The 14596-nt window shown below is 42.3% G+C and overlaps 1 protein-coding gene across 5 annotated transcripts in view; it reads left to right on the top strand.

The window, feature by feature from the left end:
• Positions 1–14596, top strand: part of SYTL5 (synaptotagmin like 5) — a 331232-nt gene that overhangs the window by 154814 nt on the left and 161822 nt on the right. For 4 of the 5 annotated variants that reach the window (XM_068269884.1, XM_068269887.1, XM_068269886.1 and 1 more), the window contains exon 2: positions 7316–7674. In XM_068269884.1, the coding sequence (XP_068125985.1) occupies positions 7556–7674 (119 nt within the window). In that variant the 5' untranslated portion in view covers positions 7316–7555. Of the gene's footprint in view, positions 1–3820; positions 3882–7315; positions 7675–14596 lie in introns of those variants that run through there. The other variant, XM_068269885.1, reaches the window with a different exon arrangement.

Genomic DNA, 14596 nt, shown 5'->3' with positions numbered 1-14596 from the left:
TGGTTGCTACACACAGCATCTCAAGTATTTTAATCAATCACACAATCGCTAGCAACTGATGGTAAACGCATTGAGATGAACGCTGCCTTTTGTCTTAATGCTGGGCGCATTCAATTGTGGCATTAAATGTCGAGCACAGGCTCTGACAGCAATCCTTCTGACCCACCTCTAAAGGTGGGTACACACATCAGATAAGTCTTTGGAAAATGAAAGATCACAGACCAATTTCACCCCCTTCCATGTAGTATGAGAGCCATACCTTCAGTCTATTCTATTGAGCTGAACTTCCCATCAGATAAAAATCTTTGCAGGATGGTATACACAAAGCTGCTGTACACATGCAAAAGATCAGTTCCTGCAAATTGCATTCATAGTCTATCATATCTGCAGATCTCATACACACCTTGTTTAACGGACCTTCATCTGCCGATCAGACAATCATCTGCAGATCTAAAGATCCATCCCCGTTAAACAAGGTGTGTATGAGATCTGCAGATATCATAGACTATGAATGCATTTTGCAGGAACAGATCTTTTGCAGATACTGATCGGTTGCATGTGTACAGCATCTTTGTGTCCAGCATGTAGGCAAAGATTTTTATCTAATGGGGAGTGCAGCTCCATAGAATAGATTGTGTAGAGTATGGCACTCATACTACATGGAAGGGGGTAAAATTGGTCTGTGATCTTTCATTAAAGACTTTTATCTGATGTGTATACCCACCTTAAAAAGCAGTAGAAATTAGACCTCTTTTCCATGAGCAGCTGACGTTGGGAATTCCTTTCTGCTGCGCCTGTCCATCTGCCAGGCACTTGCTAGTGCTCAGCACAGGCAGCTAGTTGCATCTGAACATGGCGGACGTATTATGGGACAGTTTTTTGCTGTTACGTGCCAAACATGACAGATGCAGTGTTACCAAACAAATGAGCAGTTCAGCCATGCATAGAAAAGATGTCTAAAGGCTGGTTCACACCTTGAGTGCTTTTCAAATTGCCCACTTTTTGAAAAGCACTTGGCTAATACAACTCTATGAGGGTGTTCCAACAGCAGCATTGTGGTTTTATTAAGCTCATAAACTGCATGTAGCATGTTGTGAAGCAATTCAGCTTGATTGAATGTGCAAGAATGCATATTCATTAAAAAATTACTTTGCAAAACCACAATCGCTAAGCAATTGCAATTTTTGGTGTAAACGGGACAGGAGCTAGGTTGAGGACAGGTAAGTATCAATACTAGGAATAGCATAGCAAGTCAGAAACAGTTGCAAACACTGCAGAGACCAGATTACAGCAGCACTCAGTCAATGTTATACAATGGTCTGGCAGTTTACTGGTGGAAGTCCAGTCCTTCAAAAGGGATAAACAGGTGTGTCTGCAGATTGAGAACAAATTAACTAGAAGGAGGACATCTAGCGGTAGGAGGTAGAAGTTTAGAATAGTTTTTAACTCTGCTACCACCTGCAGGTGAAGGGAACTACAGCCCATCTGAGGATAGATCCCAGCCACCTGCTGGTGAACAGGGAAAGTTCCGAAGTTCTGTAAACAGAGACCTCTCAAAGAGCTGAAACCCACTAGCAGCCTTGGCTTGTTCACATCGCCCACCAAACGCTTGTGCAATGAATCTCTATGAGAAGGTTCATATCAGCGTGTTGCGTCCCTGTACCATTTTGGGGGCATTTTTGCTACAATGGAAGATATAGAAAAAACGTAAAACGCTCACAAAATCGATTTCTGCAGCGATTTTTTTTTATTTTTTTCAGAATAAATGCATTGTATTTATTTTTTTCCGAGTCAAAGAGTTCACTTCCTGACTTGCGTCAGGGAGTGAATGAAAAAAATGCTCTGGTAAAGCGCTTAGAAAAGCGGTTTTAACTAAAATGCAGCGCGCAGTGGAGCGCCAGGAGGTGCTAAAAAAAACAGTGCACAAAACGCAAAACTCTTGCGTTTGTGTTTTCGTTTTTAGATGTGAATGAGGCCTAAGGACTAGTGTTTTGTGAAAAAGCTCTTGCTAATGCAATGCTATGGGGGATTTCTATAAAATCACATCGCTCAAGTGGGATCACACTACATCGCATTACATTAGCAAGAGCTTATCAAATCACACAGCGCTCAGAAAAGCACTCCTAGTGGGTTCCAGGCTTAAGCGCTTTTCTGAGTGCTTTTTGGCAATCAGAGCTTTCTGAGTGCTTTTTGGCCATCAGAGCTTTCTGAGTGCTTTTTAAAAAACGCTTCCATTGACTTACATTAAAGTCTTAGTAAAATCACGATTGTGCTAAAATTGCACAATTTTATCATGATTGTACCTCAAATTTACCGTATTTTATTGTAAGTCAATGGGAGTGTTTTTTAAAAAGCTCTCAGAAAGCTCTGAAGGCCAAAAAGTGCTCAGAAAAGCACTTAAAGTGTCTCTGAGCCCTTATACTGCAAATTGCATACAAATTGCAATTTCTTTGCGGTTTTACAATGTGATTTTTTTACGACTGTTTTGTGTCTTTCTCTTGCTGCTAGGAACAAAAGGAGAACTGTAAAAGAAATGCAGAACCGGGCAAAATTTGATCACAATCGTAATGCAGTAGTATAAAAGGGTTCCCACAATTTTCTTTACTTTAACCCTTTCTGGACCAGCACCCTCTGCCCCCTTAAGGACCAGAGGGTGCTGGTCCCGTAAATCGCCGCTTCCCGAGAATCGCCGCAATGATCCGCCGCTCTCGACGAACACGCCGCTCTGTCCCCGCCGCAGGCTGCTCTCTCTGCCGTCGCTATGACGGCAGAGCGCTGTGCGCCGGTCAGGAGCCGCTTTCATTGGCTCCTGACCCTGTCACTTCATGTAAGCCAATGAGAGCGGCTTACATGAATGACAGGGCCAGGAGCCAATGAAAACGGCTCCTGCCCGGCTCACAGTGCTCTGCCGTCATAGAGGCGGAGGGGCAGCAACGAGCGGCGGGGGCAGAGCGGACCGAGCGGCGGAGACGGGCAGGGGCGCGCGGTGAATGGGACGTAGAGTTTATGTCCGCTCAGGACCGCAGCGCCCCCTGCCCGACGTAGATTCGCACTCGCTCGGTCCGCAGATAGTTAAAGACGTCCCTTCTTTTTGCGGTTTTCATGTGATTAGAAACAGAATCCAAAACGCGGCAAAAACGTATCTAGTGTGTGTGTGTGTGTGTGTGTGTGTGTGTGTGTGTGTGTGTGTGTGTGTGTGTGTGTGTGTGTGTGTGTGTGTGTGTGTGTGTGCGGCCTGTACTCCTCCCCACACTGTGCTGTGGTTAGGAATTACAGGCACACACAATTCTGTATGTGGCGGAAAAGCACGTCTACTGTGCATCATGTTTCCAGCTGCTCCTAGCACACAGGCACAGCTGCAGCTGGGTCCCATGGGCATGGCACTTTTTGCCGGGCCCATGACTCACTCGGGCTCCATAATCAATCCTGTGATGTCCTGGTGGCGGCCTTGGTGGGGGGATCCAGCTGGGTCTGTACCACCTCACACTAGAGCAAGGAGGCGACTCAGCATCAGCGTGGGAGCAGGGCCAGCACGAGCTAATGCACAGTAGCTTCTCCCCCACTGCACTCACGCCAGCATAATAACAACATAAGGTGACACAGCTAGGATCTGAAGGGGATCAAAGTGTCTGACTTTGTTCAGCACTTTGAGCCACATAGGTGACACTTTGATCTTAAGGGGCTGACGCTGTGCCAGACGCTGCCCCCACAAAGCAAACATTATTTATGAACCTCCCTTAGGAGGTGGTTAGTTTTAAATCTTTTTTTTTTTTTTTTTTTAAAGAGGTCCTCGGGTTGCTTTAAGAAAACTGTGCATAAGTGTATGTCCCGAACCCCAATAAAATGAAGCAAATGAAGAGTGTGTCAAAATTCTCCACAACGTGAGTGACTGATAAATTTGTACACAGAACAATTACTTCGTTATTGCTGCTAAAAGTGCTTCTACAAGCTTCCTTTTTACAAGCCATGGAGTGAACTTAGTTTTTCACACACTGCTTCTTAGTTTTGGCTTCTTTCTGGAAGCAGTAGATTTGGGCGCATGAGACAAGTGGACAAAAAGGGCGCCCCATTCACTTCCATTATAAATATCGGTTAATGGGCGCTGAACGGGGAAAATAAGGCGCCGGAGATTTTTAAGGATTTATAACGGCGCCCGGAGATTTTTAAGGATTTATAACTATGTTTGTGATGATTTAAGTTTACAAAATGAGCCCGTGACGAATAACGTTTATGAAGATAATAAATCACTATTTCTAAAACATTTCTAACACATTATTATCCACCCAAAAAAATAATTTACATTTTTTTTCTTTACATTTTTTATTTATTAATGTCTGTAAAACATTATTATCCATAGGGGGTTTTAGGTTTAGGCACCAACAGGGGGGTCTTAAGTTTAGGCACCAACTGGGGGGTCTTAGGTTTAGGCACCAACAGGGGGGTCTTAGGTTTAGGCACCAACAGGGGGGTCTTAGGTTTAGGCACCAACAGGGGGGTCTTAGGTTTAGGCACCAACAGGGGGGTCTTAGGTTTAGGCACCAACAGGGGGGTCTTAGGTTTAGGCACCAACAGGGGGGTCTTAGGTTTAGGCACCAACAGGGGGGTCTTAGGTTTAGGCACCAACAGGGGGGTCTTAGGTTTAGGCACCAACAGGGGGTCTAGGGGTTAGGGATAGGTACAGGGAGGGTTTTTAATAAACGAAAATATAAGTTTCACTTTACAAACAGGGAAGATTAACGTTTTAAGAATTGCCGATCTCATACACATTATTTAGTGATTTATAAATTCATAAAACACTATTTATAAACGAAATTCTACACAATAATTTCTATAAACGATATTTCCATTTATCGTTTATACCACGCGCCCTTTTTTCCCGACGCCCTTTTCGTACGTACACCTTATTTCTTGTTAAATGAATAATGACATAGTGGAATCTCTTGTGTGTTGTCTTACACTTGAGCTAACATTCAAATAATTTTAGAACCGGCTAAGGATCAGATTTGTTTTTCTACTGTATCCTGATATGTAAAACCTTTATAGAAAGAACATGTACTTTATTTTTGTCATAACTGTATATATACATACACATGTTTATATTAACGATTAGTTACTGATCAGAAAAATATTACCGAATTTAATAGAAGATACTTATGGCTTAAAAATATTTAAATATTATTTGTAAAATAATTACAGGCTATATTGCTGTTTACCCACTTGCCCTCCCACAGGACGGGTATTTACTTCCCTGCAAAACACCACTATAGCTCTCAGGGGCGTAGATACTCCTGCTTGCTCCTGCGCATGTTCTCATCGCCGATCGTTAGAGGGGAGATTAAACATAAATAGTCTCTTTAGGGACTGAACTTTTTTAATATGTATGTCAAGAGGGTATGTTATTGTCATTTTTTGAAATTATGGGCTTGTAATTAGTGATGGACGCAAAACTAAAAAATGCACCTTTATTTCCAAATAAAATATTGGCACTATACATTGTACTATGGAAATATTTTAAATGTTGCAATAATCAGGACAAATGGGCAAATAAAATGTGTGGGTTTTATCCACAGTAAAACATTTTATTTTAAAACTATAATGGCTTAAATCTGAGAAATAATGACATTTTCCCATTTTTTCCCCCTTAGTATTCCAATTAAAATGCAGTTAGAATAAAAAATTCTTAGCAAAAAGTACCACCCAAAGAAACTTTGTGGAGAAAAAAAAATGTACAACAATGTATAGATCATTTCAGTGTGATAAGTACTGAAAAAGTAATTGGCAGATGACTGGATGCAGTTCTGAAATGTGAAAATTGCTCTGGTGTTTAAGGAGAACACCTTAGAGGTGAAGTGGTTAAAGAATTCCTTAAAATGTGGTATAAAGCATTCCAGGGTTACACAGTCAATTCTGTACTAGGACTTTTTAAAACATTACTTTTACATTTCAGACTGCATCCAGCATGGGCGTAGCAAGGGATGTCTAGGCCCCCAGAAAACAAAATTATCCCAGCCCCTGCAGATGCCAAACTGACAACCCACCACCACCATGCTGGACGTGGAGAGTGATGCAGATGCCCCGTGAGCATTAACAGAGCTGTATGACCATATTAACCAGGTCCTGCTGCATTGCGTCTTCTCTTCCTCCCTGCAGCCACTTGCTTTATGCTGCATACACAGCTCCTGAAGTCACATGATCAGGAGCCACAGAGCAAGTGGCTGGTGGGAAGAAGAGAAGACATGAGGCAGCGGAATCAGGTAAATATAGTCAAATAGCTCTGCAACGCTTATATTCCGCAAAGTGTGTTGGAGGAGGAGCATGTCCCCATAGCCCCTAGGCCCCCATCACAGGGCTTGCTGGGGCTATTGTTTGGCTCTAGACATGGCAGATGAAAATAAACATACTTTTTTAATCAAGACTCAATATTGTGTAGTGAATATCACACCCAAAATCTTCCTTTGCAGAATCCGTGTTTCATTTGCAGACACACCGAGAAAGCACTACTTGCCTAGTTGCATTTTCATGTGTTTTGCTTTTTGCCAAAATCATGTTAATCCCACATCTAATATATTTCAATGGCATTGCATTTTTTATGCATTCGTGTACGATTCGTGTTCAATGCCAAATTCAAAATTGCATACAAATTCACGATTTGCACATAAAAGTGCATTATTTTGAATCTAATTAGATACAGTTTCAGGTAAATTAAAGTCACTAAGTATTCACGGAAAAATTACTAATGAAAAATCGCATAGGAATGCAAACAAAAATCATAAACCTTAACCAAAGAAATATCAAATTCTCAAAAGGGAGAAACATGGGACTTTTTCTTTTCACAAAAATGTAGACTAATTTCTATTCAAAATTAAAGTTAATAAAAATAGCCTTTTGTGCTCTGAGTGCATTGCCTAGTGCTTAGTGAATTTGCGATGTGTGATTGTGCTGACATGTGCAGAAGAAATCTTTTCTTATACACTTTAGGCCCATTTGTTTATTAATGGGCACTAGTTTTAATGAAATGTTTGGGTCCCACAGCGCTGCACCTGCTCAGTACAGCAGTGTTACACGCAGACGCAGGTAGATGCAGACACTGGCGGTTTTATTCGGTAAGATGTGTGATTAGCAGTTATGCAGGATTGCAACTCATTGCCAAGGAAAGCATCTTTGATAAGCCAGGCCTTGTGAGTATCTTTAGAAGTACAATGACATACTTTGAGAAACAATAGGATAGGTTTGTATTAAAAAGCTAAAACAAGGGTCATATTGCATTGCACATTTTATGACCTGATTTATTGTAATTATTTATTTCCCTTTCTAGGTTGGATAACAATGAAGAAAGCACACTAGCCATGGACCTCTATTCACAAGCTACAGATTGGATTTTCCGATTCTGGAAAAGATTCACTGGAAGCTCCATTGTGATTGCTGTATCCTGGAGATGCTATCTGTGATTTATGTATCATTGGATAACAATTCATATCGCATCTGAATGAAGCTACAAGTACTTTTGGCAACAACATCAAAAGATCATCATTCTTTAAACTTACAGTAATTGACTATGTCTAGGAACACAGAAATACTCAATTTGTCCTATTTGCTGGATCAAGAAAGAGATGCAATTCTGGCTGTGTTAAAGAGAGATGAAAACTTAAAGAAAATAGAAGACAAAAGAGTCCGGTAGGTTTTTTTTGGTTTGTTTGTTTGTTTTTCTCATTAATAGTGTTAAAAACAGAAAACACTGCTTCAGGCTCAGACTAATAGCTCTTGAATGCTGTATTATTTTAGACCTGTTCAATGATTTCTTTCCCGAAGCAACCGTTCCTTCCCCACATCAACTTTATACTGTATATTTCCCAATCCTACCACCCTCCTTCCCCCATTCTTCTCCCCATCTTAAACTTCAGGGTCACATAACCCCTATACTTGGAGCCCCTATGGTTCTATTTGATATCTTCTGACTTCTCAGCACAGATCCCTCCTCCCCAGAATCACCACATAAATCCTAAAGCCACACCTCAACCAACTTATGTGCAGTAGCAGTGTCTTGCCCCAGAAAACAAAATACAGCAAGTTGAAACGCTCAGTATAAGCTTATTCGTATGCTTGCAAATTTAACCATTACTGCCACATGGACATGAGTCTCAAGCCCGCGGCAGTTGCTGCTGTAGCCACATGGACATGAGACTCACATTCGTGCAGTCTGTGGAGCTATGCGTACGATTGCGATGGTCCCGGCAACAGGGGGGGATTGGTGGCAGGAGACAGAAGTTCCCTGAGCCAATCTGTACTTGTCTGGTGAGACTGATCACTGTTTTTTGTTCAAAAACGGTGATCATTCTCAAATGGTGCCACCACACTCCCTCCCGCTTGCTCGTTTCCGCCGCTCCCACCGCCAATCGTTAGATGAATGAATAGGAACTAAGTTCCCATTCATTCATCTCCCCTCTAGGCCACTGTGATCGCAGGCATGAATGGATGTCTGCGTCACTTCCCTAGTTACAGTACTTATTGTATGCTTATAGGAGGACATCTTGTGGCCAAAATAGTAAATTACACCTACATACAATAGGAACTAAAATGTATTAATATGTATGTCATGAGGGTATATTATTTTGAAATTATGGGCATGAGATTAGTGATGGATGTAAAGCTGAAAAAATGCACCTTTATTTCCAAATAAAATATTGTCTCCATACACTGTACTAGGGATATAATTTAAACATTGCAATAACCAGGACAAATGGGCAAATAAAATGTGTGGCTTTTATCCACAGTAGAACATTTTATTTGAAAACTATAATGGCAGAAAACTGAGAAATAATGAATGTTTTCCATTTTTTCTTATTATTCCTATTAAAATGCATTTAGAATAAAATAATTCTTAGCATTGTGTACCACCAAAAGAAAGCCTAATTGGTGGCGTAAAAAACAAGGTATAGACCATTTCGTTGTGATAAGCAATGATAAAGTTATTGGGTAATAAATGTGAGAAGCGCTGAAATGGGAAAATTCCTTTTGTCCATAAGGTCAAAACAACCCAAGGCATCCCTTTTTAATAGTGCCCATACATGGTACAAATTTTTCTTTTTTTTTCGATTAGATAAATTCGTTCCATTATCCCGTTTGATTGAAAAAGTTGCATAGTTGTTTTCGAGGTAGCGTACACGAAAGGTTGATTAGGCTGAAAATCCGTGTAAAATGCTCAAATATGCCGAAAATTCAAATTGAGAAAAAAGATTGATAGAAAAAAGAAAGTATTCGATCTAATGGTTTATTCGATCGGAAGTGAAGATTTTTTTTCAACCGGAAAAAAATTACCTCATGTTGTTACCTTATGTTGTGACACCCAACATTAACAGTAATGAAAAATATGTTTTCTTTCAGTACAAACATGCCTGTACTCTACCCATCTTCTTCACGACATACAACATGGCATCTGTGTAAACAGATAATATATCATACATTCCAACATGCAGCAGACAATCTTAACAGGAATTGTTACAATCATTCACAAAAGTATGTGTACCACTGGCAGAAAGGTGCCATAGTGGCAACATAGAAAGACTCTGAACAGGCACAGAGACATTCCAAAAGGAAAATAAGTGAACACAAAGAAAACATAAGCTGTCACAGATAGAGAGAGTGACAAAGCGCACACAAACAAAGAAACACAGATCAGCCACAAACAGATATACATAAAAAAAACTTATAGCAACACACACAGCAGACAGAAACAGAGAGTACGGCCCAGTGCACACCAAAACCGCTAGCAGATCCGCAATACGCTAGCGGTTTTGGGAGCTGATTTCAGAGCGATTCTAGGTATGTTTAGAGAGGTTTTCTAAACATACCTAGCGGTTTTGCGTGCGTTTTTGTGTAGCAGATTACACATATTGTTACAGTAAAAGCTGTTACTGAACAGCTACTGTAACAAAAATGCCTGGCAAACCGCTCTGAACTAGCGTTTTTCAGAGCGGTTTGCGTTTTTCCTATACTTTACATTGAGGACGAAACGCTTCCGAAAACCGCAAACGCGCAGCAGGAGGCGCGTTTGCGGCTTGGCAAAAACTGCAAACCGCCGGTGTGCACCATCCCATTGCAATACATTAGACAAGCGTTTTTAGAGGCGGATGCGGCCGGCGGATCGCTCCAAAAACCGCTCGGTGTGCACTGGGCCTACAAGAGAGTCCACATAAAAGAACCAGAGGGGGAAAACAAAGACATCCACAGGATAAACAGAGATAGAACCAGAAGGGAAAAATAGAGACTACAAGGGAACCCATTGATAGACACAGGCTAAAAGAAGACACATAGGTCGAGACAGAGATTTTTTTTTCCCCATAATAAGCCTTTCTATTAAAAATATTTCTTTGTTATACAAACACACCATTTTTGGAATAAAAAAAACAAAAACAAACAAACACTACAATGATTACAACAAAGAAATAAGCATTAAATCTTCAATCATGTTATTTTTAACAATACAAATAAAGATAAAAAACTTTGAAACATTTCTAACAATTTAGATCGGAAAGATCTTTTCATATAATTTAACATACATGATACAATTATAACACACAATCATCAATTTTTTTTCCAGCATGTCAGATCAGATTTTTCTGGGATAATCGTTCAAATTTCTTGATCGAAAAAAAACTATTATTTTCAACTTTCATTTGATCATTTAGATCGAAAACCGGGAAAATCGAATGTATTTATTGTACCATGTACGGGCACCATGAGTGTTAGGAGTATGATTGGAGGAGAGGGAGGGGCAAAAAAGAATAGAAAGTGTAGTTGAGCTTTTGTTATTTTGGATTGTATGAGTAAGAGCTTAAAACATCGCTGTACATAAATAGAGAGATATACAGGTCCTTCTCAAAAAATTAGCATCTATATATATAATAATAATAATAATCTGAACATTTGTATAGCGCTTTTCTCCTGTTGGACTCAAAGCGCTCAAGAGCTGCAGCCACTGGGACGTGCTCAAGAGGCCACCCTGCAGTGTTAGGGAGTCTTGCCTTGAACTCCTTACTGAATAGGTACTGACCCTAGCCAGGATCGAACCCTGGTCTCCCATGTCAAAGGCAGATCCCTTAAAGAGTAACTATTAGCCCCCAAAGTGAAATTTAAATCTCTACAGCAATGTTTTATTTAGTATTAAAGTGATCCAAAAAGCCAATGCAGAACTTAAAAATCAATATAATTTTGTTACTATGTAGCCTTTTGCCCAAGCTAATGACGCAAAGCCGCATATCTGATACTGATGAGCATGCAGAGCATGCCTATGTCTGCCCGACCCCCCTCTCCCCCCTCTCCCCCCCAGGACCAGGTGCCGATCTATTCGCACCACAAACAGCTGACCGCTCTGACAGGGAGAGAGAGCGGCAGCACTTCCAGCGCAGCCACGCAGAGCAGCCGCCGCCGAGTCACATGTGAGACATGTGAGAGAGATGCACGGCGGCGGCTGCTCTGCTGTGGTGGCGCTGGAAGTGCTCCCGCTCTCTCTCCCTGTCAGAGCGGTCAGCTGTTTGTGGTGCGAATAGATCAGCACCTGGTCCTGGGGGGGAGAGGGGGGAGAGGGGGGTCGGGCAGACATAGGCATGCTCTGCATGCTCATCAGTATCAGATATGCGGCTTTGCGTCATTAGCTTGGGCAAAAGGCTACATAGTAACAAAATTATATTGATTTTTAAGTTCTGCATTGGCTTTTTGGATCACTTTAATACTAAATAAAACATTGCTGTAGAGATTTAAATTTCACTTTGGGGGCTAACAGTTACTCTTTAACCAGTACACTATCCAGCCACTACAATAGAGTAAGTGCCTCAACCTTCAGGCAAGAAGAAGAAGTAGCACCCTGCCCCCACGGCCGGTCCAAGCAAGAAGAAGGGGCTGGTCCAAGCAAGAAGAAGAAGTAGTGTCATATCAAACCAGGGGCAAAGAGGGATAATTTGCATATTCAGTAGCAGTGCATTGTGGGTAACCACAAATGTTCACTTATAGCTGAATTATTGCAGATTTGCTTCTGTTTTAAGAAGGAAAATTACACCAAGCTTTGCTTTTTTTAGTAGGAGGGCTTTTTGGTCTCTTTTATTCTCCTATACATTCTTAGTGGTTTGGGTTACCCTGAGCTGCTTGGTTACTCTGTTGTACTGGTCCAAGCCCTATCTCTTACAGCCATATTAATCCCTGCCATGTACTGATGAGGACCAAACGGCTGAAATAGGCTGTCACATGTGGGTTTGATATGACTGTGTAAAACTTAAAGCTATAGGCTTGCTTGACTTACCAAGGGTGAAAAGGAATAATTTGCATATTTAGTAGCAGTGCATTGTGGGTAATCACAAATGTTCACTTATAGCTGAATTATTTCATATTTCCTTCTGTTTTAAGAAGGCAAGTTACAGCAAGCTTTGTTTTTATAAGTAGGAGGTCTTTTTGGTCCCTTTTATCCACCTATACATTCTGAGTGGTTTGGGTCACCCTGAGCTGCTTGGTTACTCTGTACTGGTCCAAGCCCTATCTCATACAGCCATATCAATCCTTGCCATGTACTGATGAAGACCAAAAGTCTGAAACAGGCTGTCTATATGTGGGTTTGATATGACTGTGTACAATTTGAAGCTATATGCTTGCTATACACCAGCGGCTCTGGATGCTTGCTTGGCTTACCGAGGGGAAAAAGGGGTACAAGGGTGAAACAGGCTGTCACATGTGGGTTTGATATGGCTGTATACAATTTAAAGCTATAAGCTTGCTATACACCAGTGGTTCTGGATGCTTGCTTGACTTACTAAGGGTGAAAAGGAATTATTTGCATATTTAGTAGCAGTGCATTGTGGGTAAAAAAAAAATGTTCACTTATAGCTGAATTATTGCATATTTTCTTCTGTTTTAGGAAGGCAAATTACAGCAAGCTTTGCTTTTTTTAGTAGGAGGTCTTTTTGGTCCCCTTTATCCACCTATACATTCCGAGTGGTTTGGGTCACCCTGAGCTGCTTGGTTACTCTGTTGTACTGGTCCAAGCCCTATCTCATACAGCCGTATCAATCCCTGCCATGTACTGATGAGGGCCCCACCGAGGGGGAAAAGGGGTACTTTGCATATTTAGTAGCAGTGCATTGCGGGTAACCAAAAAATGTTCACTTATAGCTGAATTATTGCAGATTTCCTTCTGTTTTAAAAAGGCAAATTACACCAATACAGTGTGCGGCATTGCAGGAAAGACGACAGTGGAACGCATGATGGAACACGGAAGAGGTGAGTCATCCCCGCCCGCTGCCTCTTACTAATAGTGGCGGCTGCTACTGTGCTTAACCTCCTTGGCGATAACCCCGTGTGTGACACGGTGCCGCTCAGGCCCTGCTGGGCCGATTTACATAATTTTTTTTTCAAACACGCAGCTAGCACTTTGCTAGCTGCGTGTTTGCTCTCATCGCCGCCGCCGATGCACCGCTACCCGCCGCGGAAACAGGCCCTCTCCGCATACCCCTTGCGCAGCCTGGCCAATCGCCGCCAGGCTGCACTATGGGGTGGATCGGGACTCCCTGTGACGTCACGACATCCGTGACGTCACTCCATTCGTCGCCATGGCGACGGGGGAAGCCCTCAAGGAAATCCCGATCAGAACGGGATTTCCTTATGGGCAAGCGGCGCCGGCGGCGATCGGAGGGGACGGGCGGACGCCGCGGCGAGGGGGGAAGCATGTAGCTAGCGCTAGGCTAGCTACATGCTTAAAAAAATGACGAAAAAACCCTCCCGCGGCTGCGCAGCCGCACATATCATACCGCCAGGGGGGTTAAGCAGGAGGGGGAGCGCACATGGGGGACCCGGGGGGGGGGGGGGGGTCCTGCTGAGTTTAAGCTGAAGAGGGAGTGCACATGGGGGACCCAGGTGAGGGGGGGTTCCTGCTGAGCTTAAGCTGGAGGGGGAGTGCACATGGGGGACCCAGTTGAAGGGGGTCCAACCCCCCTCCCCGCCGCTGTGCCCAATACCCCCTTCCTGCCCTCTACCCTCTTATGCGGCGTATGCTGCGCCGCGGGTCGGCTAGTATTGTGATAACGCTCATTATTTTCTGTAATGTACTGATAAACATTAGACTTTCATATATTTTAGATTAATTACACACAACTGAAGTAGTTCAAGCCTTTTATTGTTTTAATATTGATGATTTTGGCATACAGCTCATGAAAACCCAAAATTGCTATCTCAAAAAATTAGCATATCATGAAAAGGTTCTCTAAACAAGCTATTAACCTAATCATCTGAATCAACTAATTAACTCTAAACACCTGCAAAAGATTCCTGAGGCTTTTAAAAACTCCCAGCCTGGTTCATTACTCAAAACCGCAATCGTGGGTAAGACTGCCAACCTGACTGCTGTCCAGAAGGACATCATTGACACGCTCAAGCAAGAGGATAAGACACAGAAAACAATTTCTAAACGAATAGGCTGTTCCCAGAGTGCTGTATCAAGGCACCTCAGTGGGAAGTCTGTGGAAAGGAAAAAGTGTGGCAGAAAACGCTGCACAACAAGAAAAGGTGACCGGATCCTGAGGAAGATTGTGGAGAAGGACCGATTCCAGACCTTGGG

Source organism: Hyperolius riggenbachi, chromosome 2 (assembly GCF_040937935.1).
Source record: "Hyperolius riggenbachi isolate aHypRig1 chromosome 2, aHypRig1.pri, whole genome shotgun sequence".
NCBI lineage: Eukaryota > Metazoa > Chordata > Amphibia > Anura > Hyperoliidae > Hyperolius > Hyperolius riggenbachi.
This window is presented reverse-complemented; position numbering and strand designations above follow the sequence as displayed.